Raw genomic sequence first — 18,434 nt, 5'->3', positions numbered from 1 at the left:
ACGGAATAAAACAGTATATTCTCTTCCGTTTGCTGATATTTAATTGTTTTGTTAATATCTTGATCGTAGCACAGAAAGCAAACAAGCGGAGCCTTGCCCTCCACTTCCTAATTGAGACAACCAACTTCCTTCCTCAATGATTGAATCTCTTAGTAGAGAGACAACGACTTTTTGTTGTCAAACTTAATCGCACAAGAAAAGAAAAGAGCTAAGTCACTGTCTATTGTGTTAAATTAGTCAGTTAAAAAAACACCTTTGGCATAGAATTTGCCTGATTCGGTAGCACGAGTCATCTGGATCGAGCACTGTCCAGACTGTTGAAGGGGAGGGGGAGGGGGAGGGGATTTTTACGTTAGCCTCCTTCCCCTCCCCTGTTGTATATGTTATGCATGCTGCTGTCAAACAACTCCCCGTCCGAAAGAAAAACCTTCCTAAAGCCTGACAAAGAAACTTGCATGACTTCGTCTCAGACTTTCCAGTCTGGGGAAGATGTGAAAGACGAAGCTGAAGACAGGAAATGTCGGTTTCACCGACCCGGGAGTGAATTCGGCGCTGTGATTGGCCAGGTTGACAGCGTTTTTGTAGTGAACAAATCTTTCAAACTTCGAGGCTGTGTGTGCGGTCAGTTCGGCGATATGGCGGTTAAAAGCTCTCTTGTTTTAGCCTGTAGGGATTAATGTCCTCCCGCTGAACGTTTAACAGAGCATATCAAATGGCTGCAAAGAATCCAAATCCTCAGGATATTGGTGAATTTGATCGTATCCGGAAGGAAAATGCAGTGCTCCGAGATGAACTTGTTAACATGCGCGAAGAAATCTCAAGTGAACGACACACTCATGAACAGTTGTTGAAAAGCTTTCAAGTTCGACACAATGAAGATTCGAGAAAACTACGGGAGGAGAAGAAACTCACATCGAAATTAGCGGAGGAAAATGGAGAACTTCGGTTGGAGCTTAAAGCTTTTAGGGAGCGTTCTCTGGCAAATGGAAGGGATCACGAAAAGTTACAGGGGTCAGATGTAAACGAAAGATTGTTCCAGGAACTCAGTGCTATGGGGAAACGGCTGGGATTACTGCACAATGATTTACTCTCAAGTCCTGCTCTGAAAAATTTGGATGGAAGGCATGCTGCCAAACGAGGTGAGAGAGGAATTTTGTTGTGTACTTCTGAAAAGCGTCGCTTCAGTTACTTCCAAGCTTTTGAATTGTTTGTATCAATTGCAGGGTTACTAAATACTAAAGTTATCTCATGTAAAAGGAGTAGATTATGGTAGATAAAGAGTCTTAAAAGAGGGGATGAACTTAATCGTTGTGCAATATGTGGGACACCAAAACACAGATTTAAGAATTATGTGGAGGGTAGGTTAGAAAGTGATACCAATTGATCAAAGATTCGAAACGCACGTTGGTAGCAGAGGTACAGATTTGTCTACCTCCAAACACTGCTGTGATTTAGAAGCAGTAATAATGTTTCCTGAGAAGTGAATTCTTTGTTAACGAGTACGTCATCTTTATGTCGGCCTCTTAAAGGGGTAAGGTGGGAATTATTAGATAATGACCAACTTAAATTGGCCCCAAGGATCTACGCATTGCTTGTTTGTTGACATTGGGTATAAATAGGGCAATTTTGAAATATGAACTTGGCTGAAACAGAGCTGAAGTAATTTTAAAATCGTGGATGTATTCTTGGCTTTGTAATGTCATTAGTTGAAACTTCTAGTCTGGTATCAAATATCAAATAACGCATGAGATTAAGATTGAGGTAGATTATGTACTAGATAACAGCAGACGCGTAATGTAATTAGTATAGAAAGCGTTGTGCTTCTGAACTGTAACATTCTTCGTTTCTTATCTCTGGGGGTAAATTTCTATCAATTAAACTTGAACCAAACACAAATTGAAAGAATGCGATGATTTCAAATTTCATTTTTTGTGAAAGGTTGATGTTCATAGGCAAGATAAATGAGTGAAGAAAAGATTGTGCAAATTGAAGATGTACAGTATTCAAACTCCGCAGGAATGTGTTCTCTACTTTTTGTTTTGAGATTCTGTTTGAATTAAACTGAAGATTGATTTCATTGAATTGAAGAAAAAATATATAAACCCTTACAGTGCCATGAGTGACCAAGACATAACTTTTCCATATAATATCAACATTATATCAAGCAGACAAGTGATGAAAATAAAGGAAAATATCAATTAGGGGATTATTTGTGGATCCAATACCAAATTCTTTGAACCAACTTCATAAAAATTGTATGACAGACAGTAAGGAGAATTACAATTGAGAACTTGGGAGTGAAAAGCTTAAGAGAACTGGATGCAAAAGAAAGGAAAATATGTAAAACTTAGCGAGAAATACCATCTGTTATTTCAATGAGGTATTTTCTAGTTTGATGTGCCAAAAATGTATAATATCATACACAGGTGTTAAAAAGTGTACAATTTTTAATACTGTGTGGGATGAAAATTGATAGAGATTTGCAGATACCCTAATTTTGTGTTTGATAGGAAAAACTTCTGGGTCCAGTTGTAGAAAAGGGTGGATAATGCTATCCAAAGGATAAATCGCTATCCAGGGCATAAGTGTTGACAAAACGTACTGTGCTATCAACTGGGTAAAGATTTATTCAGCAGATAATGTTATTCACCCTTTGAACAACCAGGTCCTGCAGTTTTTACTTTATCAAAATATAACAGATATCCTCAGAGAGCTGTAACTTCCAAAGGCAAATATTCATATTCCTTTGATAATAATTATAATATCATTATATTTTGATGGAATGTAGAAGCTGGATCTGTTGTGAAAGACCCCTTAAAGAAACTAGGCACAGAACTGACGAGCTTAAGAGCCCTACTAACAGCAAAATCAAGCATCAGGCTTAATGGAGTTACATTACCAGATCATAGAGAAGGTAATTGTATTCAGTATAAGTCTACGCCAAACAGGTGAATAGTGCTTTTTTGCAACCATGATTGTCTATTTATTTAGTCACATTGAATCATTAGTCTTGAAATAAGAGCTATTTTGTATATAAAGTCATGAGTTTTTCTCTTGAGTTGGATTCATTTTGTTCTTTTAGTTAAGACAAATGGTATGGCTTCAAATTCAGTGACTGGTAATCAAACAAGTCTACCACCAGATGACTTAGTCCATCTCACTGGACCAATCACAGAAGCTGCACTTCTGGGAGCTCTTCAACAAAGAAGTGCTGCAGCTGAAAATTATGTAGGTGATAAAATGGAAACAGCAGCATAGAACCTCTTCTTGTTTATATGCGTCTGATGGAAATCAATGCTTCTTTACCTTTGAACCTTTAAGTACAATGTCTAAATTCCCATTTCACCAGTGTGGTAAGTTTTCCCTTCACGGGAAAATTTAGAATATTTGGTTCCATATTTAGGAAATTAGTATCATTTGCTATTTACATTTTGTGGTGCTGAAGGTTCTGAATATCCATCATATCTTAATTAACCATAATAAAATAATTTAGATACTTAAAGTGCCCTGATTGGTTGAAAACCTATCATCTATTGCACTGGTAAACCCATAGAAAATTAAAGTTTATTTTGTAAAACTGCTAGACTACACTTTTGATTGGTTTTCCAGTATAATAACCTAGTTGGAATGTTAGGAATAGGGGAACATTTGAAAAGTTTTTAAATCACTCACCTGGCCTCAACAGATAAGCTCAGAGTGTTTATTTTCTTTAATCTCTTGTGTCTCTTCTTTTCCTTTTTCCCAGACAAATTTAGGTTCTGTGATGATTGCTATGAATTCATTTGATCGAGCTCAGTCCAGAACAGGCCTGCCTCAGAGTTTCTCCGATAATCAAAGACTACAGACAGTTATTCAAAGAGTGACAAGGAAGTTGGCTTACTCCAGTGCTCCACAAGTTATTGTTCTAAGGTAGATTGTATATTTCTTCCAAATAAATTTATAACAACACCATACAGGATAATCTCAGTCTTGAAATTTAGAACAGCAATGAAATCTCAGAATGATGAGAAAACAACAACAAAAAGCACATCAGCAATCTATGATCACTGCTAGCAGTAGAGATAAACTATGTAAAGCTATAACCTTAATGTCTTTGCCTGGACCTCCTAATCTGGTGAGCAATACTCAGGGCAAGAGGTTAATTTTACACCTTCCACATAAAAAATGAAATTTTTTTATTTTTCAGTGGGAGTGGAGGTAGTGGGAAGACATTCACAGCCCAGGCTCTTGTCCATCATCTGTTAGAACAGGCTGGGGGAGGAATGGATTCTGATATCTGTAAGGTTAGAGTATTTATATAGTAACATCCATTACACTGAGGAAGATCCAGTGGGTAAATATGCTAAGAAAGAAGACATGTGTCAGTTACTGAGGTGATCTACTTTGAAATATGTAATCAGCCTTTTGGGCAACAGTGATATTAAAATCAGGAATAAATGACCATTTATGGAGGTTTTGGCCATAACATCACCTACTGAACATCTGGGTATCTCGAAGTGAGGTAACAGCAAGGGAGTTAATATGACAATGTAATGATATATGGCCATAAATTTAGAGGGCTTAGTTGGTATCTGAATTCATTGTCCTTTGATAGTTATAAAATGTTGACTCTGTTTTATCCTTTAGCACTTTCTAGCCTCTGTAGCTGTGATCCAATCTCTAGGAAACGCAAAGACCCCAACAAACTCAGATTCCTCCAGAATGGTATGATTATAATGCTAGTGTATTTTATACCTTCCATGTTTTTTTAAGTAAAAATTGTTCAATTTCTTTTTCTTTGAATAATATATTAATCTGCAAATTGTCTTTCTTGACGTCTTAGGGGGCTCTTTTTGAATTCCATTTGTCTGATGGTTTGATATCGAGAACCAAACTCCAGTGCTATCTCCTTGATTCTGTAAGTATCTGCAAGGTGTTGAATATGAAGGAAGAGTTTAACAAAATCTTAATCCATTTTTCATATCATGCTTCTGAGCAAAGCCATAATACACTTTTATATCATGCTTTCTGATCAAAGCCATAATACACTGTAACCCTTACCCCATGGATGCCTCATTAAGGGTGTAGGGCTGAGGGAGTGGAGGTATCACAACTCTTGTCCCATCTTGTGTTGAAAGACTTTTGTGTAGATGGGCTGCTGATTAAACTTGCTGGCTGAGAAAGAGTTGATTGCCTGCTGGAGAGCAAGCAACAAATCCCACTATCCCCAACAACATGAAAAGGTTTGAATGAAATTTTGTTTTGATAAACTTTTTACACACTTGAGTATCTAGGCCACCGTAATAAGTTGAGGAAATTAGGAAAATTTGAGTGATTGCTAACCATGTTGTCTTCCCATGTCTTGCCTTTGCCATTTTATAAATGTGAAGCATGGAAGCCTTTCTGTGAAGGGGTTGCACAAGATTGGGAACAAAATGTTGTTACCAGAATTCCCTTAAAGTCTACACAGTTCTTATTATTAGCTACAACTCTGAGAACTGACTTTTTGTTGCTGCAGACAAGAGTCGTATGTCCACCAGAGAAGGAAAGAAATTTTCACATATTTTATCAGCTGTTATATGGGATCACTCAGGAGGAAAGAGGTATTGTAAGGAGAGGCTGTATTTCAAATTTATTCTTGGTTCAATCCTATCAGTTCCAAGATCTAAATAACAATTCTCCACACTGTTTGCCATACATTTTTTGAAATTTGAGAACTGAGAATTTAGTGTTAAATCAAGAGATATCCTTAAATATAATTTTTTTTGTTCAGTTTTCATCACATTTCTTCAGACTTCACTGGTTGTATAACACTGGGCTACCTCAACTTGCCTTTTTGCTCTTCATATTTTTTAGTTAAGCTTCATCTTCAAGGCTACAGTGTGCACACTTTGTCTTACCTGAGTAGCAGTCCCATTCCTTACAATGAAGATGAGGAAGTGTTCAGAGCTAAATTTGAGCAGTGGAGGGTAATTGTGATCTTTGATGATTGTTCATTTATATATTTTATTACTATAGTTGTTTTTATGTGTAGTTTAAAAACACACTGCAGAACTACACAATAGCACATCTAATAAGTCTTTAATGATCAAATTGTTATATTTTGTAAGGCAGGAAAAGCAAATAGAGAATCAGCTTGTGACAGGTCTTGTGTGAGGCTTCCCTTAGATTTCAGTACAAAACAACCAACTATCCAACATACAATGTCAAAGGATATTTGTAATTGATTTGTACATTATTTCTATTCTATTTAATGTAGTTAGATGGTCCATGTCAGTAAACCTTGCATCCTTTGAGTCTTGGTCTTGACTACGCATGCTTTGTTTTAATTTATGGATTACCTCTTTTTTAAGGGAGCTCTGGCCTCTCTGGGTATCCCTTTTGTGGATGTTCTCAGAATTTTAGTGGCAATTCTTCTACTTGGAAATGTAGAGTTCGTTGATGGTGAAGGTCTTGAACTTGATGTCAAGGGAAATAATGGTAGGTGTAATAATTTCAAGTATTAGGGAATAATCCAGTCATCAAACGAAGGATTTAAATGAGGGTACTAAAGGGTTGAAAATATTTCTTCTATTTTTGACAGAAATCAAAGCTGTTGCTGCTCTTCTTGGCGTTTCTGGGGTTTCATTGTACAGAGGTCTGACCACAAAAACCAAGAATGTGAGAGGGCAGATTCTTAGATCGCTGTGTGACTCTGTTACTGTAAGTTGATCAAAGTTTAGGTGTGTAACTAATTGACAATCTCTTTTATCCTAAGTGCTCAGCAAGTGGAAATGTACCTAATGAGTAACAAAGAGCAGTCAAAATTATGCAAGACTGGATTATGCAATATTGCTTAATAGCAAGTTTCATAGAAATAAAGAAGGGATTCAATTGGATGAGTAAACAAAATCTCAAATAACCCTTTGTCTTGAACTGACATTCAACTCCAAATCCTCCTCTCTATTCAGAGTTGACTCAAAGAGTCTTTTGATTCCTTTTTGTTAGGCAAATTCAAACAGAGACAGTCTTGCCAAGGCACTGTACTGCAGGACAGTAGCTGCTATTGTCCGACGAGTCAACAGCTACAAGAGACCTGCAAGTCTGATGTCAGTGTCACCCCAAGGATCTTATGAGTCATTGCGGGCTGCATCCAGTTCTCCTGGATCAAATGGGTCTCTGGGTAAAAGTCCACTTACCTCCAGCAATGGTTTGCTAATGGCATCACTTCCTGGTATTGTGAAATTTTAAATGTTGTATTGAAAAATTAATTTTTTCTTTGGAATTTTGTACAATTTTGTGTAAATAATAAGTTAGACAGTTTCTTAAAATATAATATAACTTAATTTTTTCCTTTTGGTGAAAACTGGGTTAATATATATTTTTCCTTTCATTATTCAACTGGTAGCATGCATGTCCTTCGAGACTAACAAGAGTATCATTAAGGTTGTTAAGCCTGCTAATAGAAACATGTTTGGCTCACCAAAATAAATTTTTATTTTAAGAGGCCAGAGGGTTTATGGATTTCACTAGCCTTACATCAGCAAGATAACTTTTTTAGCATAAAAAATCTGATGTTTACCTTATTACCTTCAATTTATTTTCTATCTTGTTTCATATTTTACCAGTGATTACTCCCCCATCCACTCCCAGCCTGGATGGTAGTTTCCAGTTCACCAAGGGAGCCTCTGGACTCATCGGCATCATTGATATGTTTGGCTTTGAAAACAGTGAGGTATGACATGGACCAATGACTGTCAATAAGTCAAGGAATGTACTAGGCATGGTGAATATCATAGCTGCAAAGTTAAGTGCTTATTGCCCTCCACTTGCACGTCCATGTTAGATCAGGCTGATAATTCTTTGGGTCACAAATTTTGAACCAGTGTCCCTCTTTTAGTTACCACCTTACCCCTCCCCCCCCCCCCCTTACCCAGCCCCTCTTTTCCTCTTACCGTCTCTTAGTGGAAGAAATCTTTTTAATAATTAGTCCCTCAGGTGATTTATTCAAGAAGAAAATGCCCTTCTCCATCTGCCAGCCTGTCAGCCTGCCTATCTGTTTTTGTCAATTCTAGTATCACTGATTGTTGTTTTATGTCCTTCTCTTGTAATAGGTGAATCAACTTGAACAGCTCTGTGTAAATCTGTGCTCTGAAACATTACAGCATTTCTACAACACTCATATATTCAAGAGCAGAGAAGAGTACAGCAGGTATTGCTTCAAACCTGTTTTTCTTTTTAAGCTACCTCTAGATTTTTTCTAACATTTCTCTCTCTAGGAAGGATCCAAGATCCAAGCCTTAATTTTTTCACCTCTCTTCATTCTACAGGGAAGACGGTGTTCTTTCAGATTTTGGAGTGGATTATTTTGATAACGCTCCGTGCATTGAGCTACTCACTTGCCAGGTACGTTAAAAAATGCCTGAGAGCAATTTTAAAAACATTTTCCAAAAATGTTGAAAGTGATTCGGGAGTCCACTGATTTGCTTCTCTGCTCTCTAAAACTGGTCAAGGAAACTCTCGCCGTTTTCCGAGCCAATCAGGTGCAAAAATGAAACAAAGCGCATCTTGGTTATTTGCGTTTTCCTGCGTTTGAAGCGCTCTCTGTTTCCTGTTATTGGCCCAGAAACTTCTCGCTATTTTCTTAACCAATCAGATGCAAAAGTGAAACAAACCGCGTCATGGTCGTCCACGTTTTTCTGCGCTTGACGACATTTGCATATAATTGTCTTCAGTTCTCGTTGACCTCTTGTGATGTTGGCCTCTGTTCTGTTTGGCGATAGTCATGTACATACTTTAGTTTCCTTCGAAAGGCATCCTGTAAGCTGTTAATCCGCCCTATCATAAAATTCTTATCTGATGATTATATTTGTCATGATTACAACCTTTCGTTGTTGCTAAACCTTAAGTTTGACTCTGAAGATGACTTCCGCACAGGTTGTCGAAACGCCAGTCATCACTACCGACAACAGTCCTTCTCGGTACTACACTCACCCGGACGGTCAAAGTACGCTATCACATGTTACCCCCGGGTTCAAACCATTTACTGGAAGACCTTACGTAGTTTGGTGTCGAATCGAAAGCTATCATGATTTTCATTTGACTCTCTTTATTATAGCGTGCTGGGATTTTAACAGTGTTGGATAAAGAAAGCTTATTCGCAAGGTAAGAAGGTGATCGCGCTTTACAACTCTCATTTTATGGAAAGGTCTTCTTTTTCCTAAACAGTGAAGGTCTATGTTTGTTACATTCTTTAAGAACCGTTGTCTTTTCGTTTTTTATTGCTCGTGAACATGTAGAACAACTTTCAATTGATTATCGAAAGTAATTTGAGATTGTTATGGTTTTCCTTACCTTTGCTCCAAAAAATTGGTTCAGAAAACTCGCGTAATCCCCTCAACCATTGAGATGCAAAACCTAAAACAATCGTGACTTAGTCATTTCCGTTTTCCCATGTCCAAGCAGTTTGCTTGATAAAAATCCCCTTGACCTCTCATTGGCTAATGGTAATGTAAACTTTGTGCTGGTCGCTAAGGATTACTTTGTTATTGGTCCAGAAACCTCTCGCCATTTCTCAAACAATCAGGTGCAAAAATGAGACAAAGTGCGTCTTGGTTGTTTACATTTTCCCGCGTTTGAAGTGCTCTTTGTTCCTTGTTATTGGTCCAGAAACCTCTCGCCATTTTTTCAAACAATCAGGTGCAAATATGAAACAAAGTCGTCTTGGTTGTTTGCGTCTTCCCGCGTTTGAAGCGCTCTCCGCTCCCAATAAGCTAAGCAAAGCTATCCCAAATTACTTTCGATGATGTAAACCTTTGTTCTGATTGCTCGCTAAGGATTGCTTTGGATTTGGTTTTTTCGACACACAAAAGAACACTGCTCCTGTAGCTTTAATCATAACAAAAAATTCGGCAAGAAATAGAAAAAATTTAACCGTTCCAACTCAGTAGTGTTAAGGTGGAAAAACCTGTGACACGTTTCTGTCATGTTCGGAAAACGAGCTGGTGTTAATCGACGCGAGGAAAGGTACACGCATATGAGCAACGGTCATTAAAACAGTCTATGTGTAATAAATGGTAAAAGAAAATCGGTAAATGAGTGATCAAACGCAATAAAGAACTAGTATAAAAGTTTTGGATTCACAGCGAAGATTGTATGTTAGATGGTAATGTTGCGGAAGTATCAACAAGGCCAATATTTCTTACAGAGGAAGCTACCAGAACTTCTTACAAAAAGTAAAGGGACAGCACAAAGACAGCGATAGGTAAGATAAAAATGTTAATTAACGTTCGAAACAACTATGACCGACAGAGAACTCTATTTGTACCGAGATTAAAGTAGAGGAACAAAATAGCATACTGTATTTGTATAGTTCGATATGGAGGTGGTCAGGTTCCGAACCGGAGCGGGTAGAGTCAATTATAAAATTTTGTAATTTCTTTGATACGATTCTTCGTTTCAGCTTTTTTGATCCAGATCCCGAGAGTTCGTGTTTTGGAGTATCGCACTACAATGGAAATGTGAGTTGAAGCTCTTTACTTCAACCTCGTGTCCAGGTTCTTTTCTTTCTTTTTCTTCCCTCCTCTCTCTCTTTCTGGCTTTAGTGCGGAGGGAAACGGGTAGGGGGGTGGGGAGTGGGGAGGGTGAGAGGAGAGAGGTCCTGGAAAAGAGGTTACTTCTTCTCTTTGCTAACATTACAGAGTGTTGAATTGTGGTCAAACCGAATCAAAGTCGTCACACCTTTTTCTGATTGGGAACCTGGTATGGGAGAGTTTTCTGGGACGGCGACGTTCTGAACGCGACGCATTAAACGCGATGTTCTTCAGCACACACTGACTTTTAGTTCTGCTTCTCTGTAGGTCGTATATGATGCCAGCTCTCTTCTTAACATCAACAGAGACTCAATTAATGATGACATTATCTGTGTGTTCTCAAGACAGGTTTGTTATTCAGACTGGCTTCACCAGGCAAGGGATTAGTATTGCTTCGTATTTCTTCACAATGTTCTGTCAATTGGCAAAAGACTAAATGTATATTGTTATTTCAATCTCGAGGAAGACAGAATTAACTTAAACGTCACGCAACAAAGGTATTCTGTGACGCCAAGTGTCTATCACGTCGACCGCGGAGCTGTGTTTCTCCGTGTATACCAATTAATACTGCTTTTTAGTGGCTCTTCACGCAGATTTACAGAAAAGTGGTAGTGGTATATGACGGCGAGTGTTTTTTTTTTTTTTTTTTTTTTTAAGAACTGTAATTTTGGTTTCGCTACGCATCTTTTCACCAATGATTTGAAACCTCAGCAAGGACAGACAACTGCTCCCAAGGGGGTGCTTTACAGGATATCACCTACCCCTGCTCAGGAGGCTCAAAGGTGAGAGACAATCACAATTATTTACTATCCATGATTCTCGTCACGGGTTAATTTGATTTAAGGAATGCTCTACACCATCAGAACGTTGTTTTTCCAGGGGTTCATTTGAACTCTTGTCATTGAGGCTGTCTGAAGTGCGGGAAAGCGTGGGTAGTTACCAGGTTGTGCTCGGTTGTAGTTCGCATCTGATCGTTTGAGAGAGTGGTGTGATTTTTCTCGACCAATCAAAGTACAGTGTTAAATAAAAAAATATTGCAATACAGGACTGACTCTGAGGTGAAAGAATGCTCTAAGCCGAAGATAACATGCTAGCCCTTTAGCCCCTAAGAGTGACTTGCATTTAACTTCTGTATACATCGTGATACCACTGCTGAATCAAACATTAAGGCTTTGCGAATAAAGGAAGTGACCACCGCCTCAAGAAGCTCTCGATGTTTGACCAATATAATTGTAAATGTATAGAGAACAGTATGGAGAATATACATACGGATGTTGGAGTGTGAAGGATTAAAGGAGCAAGCAGTACTTGCCTCTTGCAGCATCGTTTAAAAAATTTTTTTTGTACTTGAATAACAGCCCCGCAGGAACAGCTGATGCACCTCTTCGTACATTTTCTCAAGGATTTCAGGTCAGTTTTCCAAGGGCTAATCTTTTTCTTTATGTTTTAAAGTCTCGAGCAAAAGTAGAAAGTTTGCCGTGGACGGTTACTGTGAGATTCTCTTCCTCCTCGCTTATTTACCAAATTTTCGTCTTTCAATTAGATAACCCTTAACTCCCGTGACTGACCAAGACAGAATTTCTCCTTACAATATCAGTACAATATCAAACAGACAAGTAAAGAGAATAAAGAGAACTATCAAAAAATATGTTTTTAGTTGATATAAAACCAAATTCTCCGAACTAACATCATAGGAATTGTGAGACAGACAGTAATGAGATCCTGGGAGGGAAAGGGTTAAATAAACCCACAGTTTAATATCATTAAATCCCATCGATGCCTTCACGGTGTCTTGTCTAATTTTGCTTTCTACTTTTTTTATAGGAAAAAATTGATGGTCTCCTCAAAACCCTGGTTCAAGCGCAACCGACATTTGTGAGATGTATAAAGGCAAGTTATGATTGTAGGCGTGTTTTAACTATCTTATTTTGTTGTTCGAGCATTTTCCGATTAAGTGTCGTAAAAAGAAAAACAAACGTCATCACAACAGCCAATCAGATGAAAAGCAAACAAACGTTATTACAACAGTCAATCAGATGTAAAAAAAAAAAAAAAAACCTCAATTAAAGAGCCAATGAAAACTCAAGGTGAAAGTAACCAAACTGCTTAAAGCGCGGGAAAACGCGGGCGACCAAGTCGTGATTGGTTGAGAGTGTGGCGCGAGTTTTATGGACCAATCACAAAGCGAAGTAAAGCAAAACCAACAAATCTCAGGTAACTTTCCATACTCATTGCTCTACTTACAATCTTGGGCTCTTCTGGTGACGCACGAAGTGTTTATTTCATGTGTTCAGTGAAATAAAAATCTTAAAACTTTTCAGTGGTCGGCACAATTTTTTGTGCTCTACCAGAAGGGAGGAAAGGTGTCTCAATTGATACATTTTCCGTCAAACAAATCTCTTTTCACTCTGTATCCAAAGTTATCAACAGTACTCTCCCTCAGAAAGCAGTTAGTTTCAGTTAGTTTTAATCTTTGTCGTTAACCTCCTGCTTCGTGTTTCACTTTTGATTACAGATAAATACCCGTGAGGAGCCATATTCCTTCGACCGTGGAATTGTCAGCCAGCAGATTCGAGTGTTGCAGATATTCGAGACTCTTCAACTGTTACAGTCAGGTAGTTAACCCTTAGACTCCCATTAGTTACCAAGACAGAATTTCTCCTTACAATATCAATACAATATTAAGCAGAAAAGTCATAAGAATAAAGAAAAATATTAACTAGGGTGTTATTACTTGATCGAATACCAAATTTTCCGAACTAACATCATAACAATCGTATGGCAGGCTGTAGGGAGATATACTGATGGGATGTTGGGAGCGAACGGGTTAAACACATTTAAATGGAGTGTAAAACGACTGAAAATCCCAGCCGTTTTTCCTAAGTATAGAAAACGAAAAGAGCCCGTTGTTCTGTTAGGCCTTGAGACGAATCGTGATACAATTGACGACAAAAAAACAATGAATATAGATTACATGATACATGATGCAAACCACATGGGAAGAGCTTTGCTTGTCCCTCGTCACTTTTATCAAAAAGTTACCCACACAAAATGCGGTTTAATCAGTAATTTCTTATACATAATTATCCTATTTCAGCCCTCGCTAATCGCATTCGACTTGAAGCATTCGCCAAGAGATATAGCTTTGTCTCGCCGCGTAAAGTCCGGGGTCTGGAGGAGACTGGGTATGAGGATTGCAAAGATATTCTGGAGACGCTGATGAGAAAAGTTGACAAGCCCAATAATGACGTCATGTTTGGCTCTTGGGTACTGGGAAAGAGATACGTTTTCTACAGGTAACTTGCAATCATTTTTTTTTTTTTTTCATTTTCAGTTTTCTCAATTAGTGAGTCTTTCTTTCGCATTTTTTTTTGATGTAACGCTCCGAATTTCGGTGCAAAATAGAAAGGAAAAACGTCTGGAATTAGGGAAGACGTTGAAATAAAACAGATGGACATCATGATACTTTTTTAATGTGTGCCAGGCTTTGCACAATAATTGTTCGTCGCTTGTCGTGGACTTTTGTAGTGAGGTTGTGAAGCAAGAATTGGACAAATTATACGAAGAAAGAAAAGTGAAGGCCGCTGTGACGATCCAATGCTGGCTCAGGAGATGGATCTGTCGAAAGAGATGGCCAAACCTAAAACGTTCATTGGAACTTCAGAGAAAAGGCCGGCAGGGTAGCAAAACTAATCACAGGTAAATATTGTAAACCGATAGCCAAAGGTATTTGAATAGGAGTAAGGAGGGATAAGGTTAAGGTTGATAGTGAATTTGCCACGACGTCAAGACGCATAGCTTAGATTTTATTTTTGTCCCACGTTCATGAAGTACTTTGATTGCTTTTTCGCGATGTCGTCCAAGACTGTAGTTTGCTTCTCCCCTAACTAAGCCTCGTCGCTTTAACTCAATATCTCTTTTTACAGTCTTGTTCGCAGATCAGTTTCCCCGTCGGATGAGCTTCGGGTTGACACGAAGGCTGCCGACCAGTCATGCTGTCTCTTCGGAATCGATATGGTAGGTTGGCTTTCGTAAAGGAGAGAGTTGGGAATACAGTGATTCATTTAGGATTACTGCTGTTTAGTATGAAAAAATGGTTCGTAACGTAAGATAGAGCATTGTTTTTACTCTGCACCGCTTTGTGATCGATCTAAACAAAAATACCGCGAAATGGAAAACAAGGACAGAATCATAAGTATTTTGCTGCCATCTTTTCAGGAGACTCCCCCACCTTTGCCTAAAAGCCGTCCGTATACTGTGCTAGGAAATATGAAGATGGGGTTCCCACAAAATCGTATCATGAAAATGGATTATCCAGGTGAGTGAACTATGTGCTTCATTATAATTGGCAAAATAAGAAAATAAATTTCATTCTTTTTTTTTTTTACTGCCACCTTTAGATGACGGAAGCGAAGTTCTCCTGAAGAAAGGAGAAGTTGTAAAGGTGGTTCGGGCATCAGAAAAAAGAGGTTATCTGGTTATAGAGCACAGAGGCGCAACAGTTCACTTACCTTTTCAGGTTATGGAGCTTAAGGTACGTGTTTAATATGCTTTGCCTTTGTTTATCACTCAAGCAATTTGAAACGTTGTGCGACGTGATTGGCGAACGTGACCATGGATGTAATGCGTGCTAGCCATGACTCTAAATGTTCGGTTGCCTTAGTTAGTCTGCTTGTCCAGCGTCTCTTCTTGCAGATAACAATTTATTAATTGAATCTTTGTGAAAATGGTCATTGAAGTCTCGTTTTGTGGCGCCTAAGTTTTCCTTAAACAATTTAACTCTTTCGTTATCCGTATTTTGCCTGCACTGTTATTTGTTTTGACACCTGAGTTGATTAAGACCTACTGGATATGTAGTTCTAACACTGACGCTAATATAACATGATTTTAAAATAGTGTTCAGCTTTGATGTGGGATCGAGCGTCTTTGGATAAGGTTTACAGATAGGACATTTATCGATCAAATGAAGATTAATTTAAAATAAAGAACTCAAAGGGGCATATGATTGGCAGGGAGGATGGCGTGAGATCCTTGGACCAATCAGTCTTAAGTTGAGGCAAACCACTGCTCTATTTAAACCAATCAAATGTAACGGAACATTGACCCTGAGCAAAGCTTGTTCCCACATTGCTGTGATCGTTTTCCGAACACAGTTCGAAAGTAAAGTTTGCGTGTCGTAGGTTCTGGGATTTTCCCCTTCAATTAGGGACAAATTAAAATTTTTTCTAAACTGATAGCACCTTATTAATAGAAATGTTTACTTGGGTCGAATAATTTACCTTTCTTCCCTAGAATTATAGTCGAATCATTCATGTTAAAGCAGTCAAATTCCCTCGATATTTCACCCAGGAATGATAGATAAGAATATTTTGACTCTTTTATTCGAGCTTTGAGGAACGAGTGACTCAAAGGGTAATTTTTTTTAGAATTCTCCGAACCCTTCACCGAGGTGACCAGGATACAGTGATAAGTTAAGACAAGTTAAGTTATGGTAAGTTTTTATTAACCTATTTTACTCCGCAAATACTACCGTATATTTTTTGACTCAGTGATAATCGCTGGAGTAAGTCTTTAAAAAAAAAAAGTTTTTCCGTTTTGTTTTGTCGTCTACAGGAAATGTGATTGAAGCTTGTTGGAGAGGGTTTAGCTTATTACGTCAGCTATCCGTTCTAATCTTAGAAAGCAGATAGGACTATGGCCCTCATAAGCAGAACACCGCAAAGTTACGAGCTTGAACTCTATTGAATAAAAGGAAACGCATCACTCGCAAAAACCTTGTCTTTTGAAAGCGCGTGAAGTAACACACGTGATGTGCACGTGGACATCGGCATTGTGTCGGGAGTTATTTACAATTGGCTAGTGCTGAAGATGGTTAATCTGTGTACCTATCTATCAGTTGAAAATCAACAGTTACAATGATGCAAGTACAGAAGTGGACATAGTGCAGCATTTCTTGTCAGATAAAATTTACGATAGCATCTTGCTGAAGATTTATATATGTATATAGGGTGACAATGTATTTTAAGCTCTGTGAGTTTTTACAACCATGGTGTAAACCTTGACGAATGATTTTGTGGAATGATTTTTCTTCCTAAGTGAAAATACTGTTGAAAAATAGGAATATTTTTGTAACGTATGAACAAAGCATTTAAAGCTACCTGTTGTATGGTTCTTTTCTGAGTGACTACGTGGGCGCGTGGACGTGTGGCGGTGTATCTGCCGACTCGCGTGGTTACGTGGTAGTTAACGAGTTACGTGGGAGTTTGTTGACTCCTTGTATTCAAATCTGTTTTTCCCGCACAAAACGCCAAGAGACTAGAAATCTTTCATTCGCGAAACGTCGTGTCGAAGAACACCAACTGAACTGAAGTTTGTTTAATTTTAGGGTGTCTTAGACAGATATCAGTTTTAAGCCCGGTAGCGATTAACCCCTTTACTCTTAATACCATTTCTCCTCACTGTTTTCCGTACGTTTCTTGTAGTAAGGCCTGAGAAATTGGTATTTGATCAAACACTTATTTCCTACTGATGTTTATATTTGTTCTCATCGCCTTTCTTTTTCGGTAATGTGTCGATATTGTGGGTAGAAACTTCTCAGTTTTTACTGCTGCGAATAATTTCAGCCAGTGGTAGTCTCTTTTTCGGTTTTGATAGCCTAAGAATTGACCATGCCCACTTTGAAATGTACTCGTGGCCTGTTATTCTCGCTTTCTCAAACAACTTGAAAATCTGTCATTTCTTGGAACTGGTGAGATTTATTGCGTAAGGTCGGTGCAGTTAGCTTGTGTTTAAGCTAATCACTTTTATTCTGATGTCAGTTTTGCGGAAATTCTATAGGATTTGTAAAGACAAAGTTGCAGACAGTTTTTCAGTTCACCTTTTGCTCTCCGGAGTTACGTCTTTGGAGTGAAAGTTTGCTTATTCTTGTGGTAATCCAGAAGCAAAAGCATATCAGGGGAAAACATTCCGAAACTATTAAAGTTATTAACTCCAAATGAAATGTTTCTCTGGTTGGAGACGAGTTAGTTCGTCTTAATTGGCGTGTAAACTCGCGGTGGGTTGGTAGTTTCACTTCGATAGCGGTTATCTGATTAAAAGTCGAGAAAGACGGTAAAAATGTTGAAGCACGGTTTAAATCTAATGATAAAATTTCAGTTGTTTATAGAAGATACCGCATTGTTTACAGATGGAAGCCATATTTTTGTATTTTCGTGCGGTTATCGTTCATATTATGGATAGTAGAAGTTTCGAGCCTTGATGTTAGAGAAGAAGAAACTTTTTCAGAAAAAAATTGGCTTCAGGCATAACTATTGAATACTGATAGCACTTTACAATTTCCCTTACTATGTTTTTCCTTCTTTGTCCTTCCTGGTGCCAAGTTCATCCCAGCAGGTGAATCATATTGATTTCACTCCCATATCTTTTCAACTCTTTGAGGACTAATTGTTTATAATGTTCAATTGCAGTTCTCGCATTGTGCTCTTTAAAGGCATCGTGATTTCTTTAAGCAGGCTTTAAGCTGCAAAGTCCACTGACATGTTGCTTGCGACTGAATAGAGCGAACGAGTACTTCTCAGTTAAGGAAGAAAATTGTATTGAGAGCCTTTAGTCAATTGTCAAATTCTTCTATCGCTTTTTCTGTACATCATCTTCCTTGGTGCTCTTAAGTGGGGTTCATTTTAAAGCTCTACGGGAGAGAAAAACTCTTCCAAGGAAAAATTCAAAAATAAGAGAAATGGACTCTGATCTCCGAGAGTGTTCTCAACTTGTGTTGCTAAATATTGCTAATCGTTTATGACACAACGTTACACCTGACTTCATTTTTAAATACCCACTAGCCATTCGGCTTAAAAATGCCTTTGTTTGCCATAAATTGCCCCATAA

At 38.2% G+C, this 18,434-nt stretch overlaps 1 protein-coding gene across 3 annotated transcripts; it reads left to right on the top strand.

The window, feature by feature from the left end:
- Window positions 1–415: 415 nt before the first annotated feature.
- On the top strand, window positions 416–17,405 carry LOC131786012 (unconventional myosin-X). Of its 3 annotated transcripts, none has more exons than XM_059102993.2 (30): window positions 416–1,139; window positions 2,789–2,914; window positions 3,083–3,228; window positions 3,746–3,909; window positions 4,187–4,283; window positions 4,627–4,704; window positions 4,823–4,897; window positions 5,498–5,582; window positions 5,836–5,948; window positions 6,333–6,459; window positions 6,563–6,681; window positions 6,967–7,192; window positions 7,587–7,693; window positions 8,073–8,170; window positions 8,289–8,364; window positions 9,077–9,123; window positions 10,166–10,222; window positions 10,421–10,478; window positions 10,818–10,898; window positions 11,208–11,332; window positions 11,909–11,960; window positions 12,375–12,440; window positions 13,066–13,165; window positions 13,648–13,846; window positions 14,079–14,225; window positions 14,477–14,567; window positions 14,769–14,868; window positions 14,951–15,084; window positions 15,977–16,041; window positions 16,164–17,405. In XM_059102993.2, exons 1-29 carry the CDS (start codon window positions 713–715, stop codon window positions 16,001–16,003), a joined length of 3,348 nt encoding a protein of 1,115 aa, XP_058958976.2. In that variant the 5' UTR covers window positions 416–712; the 3' UTR covers window positions 16,004–16,041; window positions 16,164–17,405. The 3 variants fall into 3 exon arrangements, with proteins under 3 accessions (XP_058958976.2, XP_066026967.1, XP_058958975.2); XM_066170870.1 differs by having other exon boundaries at window positions 14,079–14,249; window positions 14,772–14,868; XM_059102992.2 differs by having other exon boundaries at window positions 14,079–14,249; window positions 16,164–17,403.
- Window positions 17,406–18,434: the final 1,029 nt, after the last annotated feature.

This window comes from Pocillopora verrucosa, chromosome 8 (assembly GCF_036669915.1).
Source record: "Pocillopora verrucosa isolate sample1 chromosome 8, ASM3666991v2, whole genome shotgun sequence".
NCBI classification, from domain to species: Eukaryota; Metazoa; Cnidaria; class Anthozoa; order Scleractinia; family Pocilloporidae; genus Pocillopora; species Pocillopora verrucosa.
The sequence above is the reverse complement of the archived record's forward strand: the minus strand, read 5'-3'. Positions and strand labels throughout refer to the sequence as shown.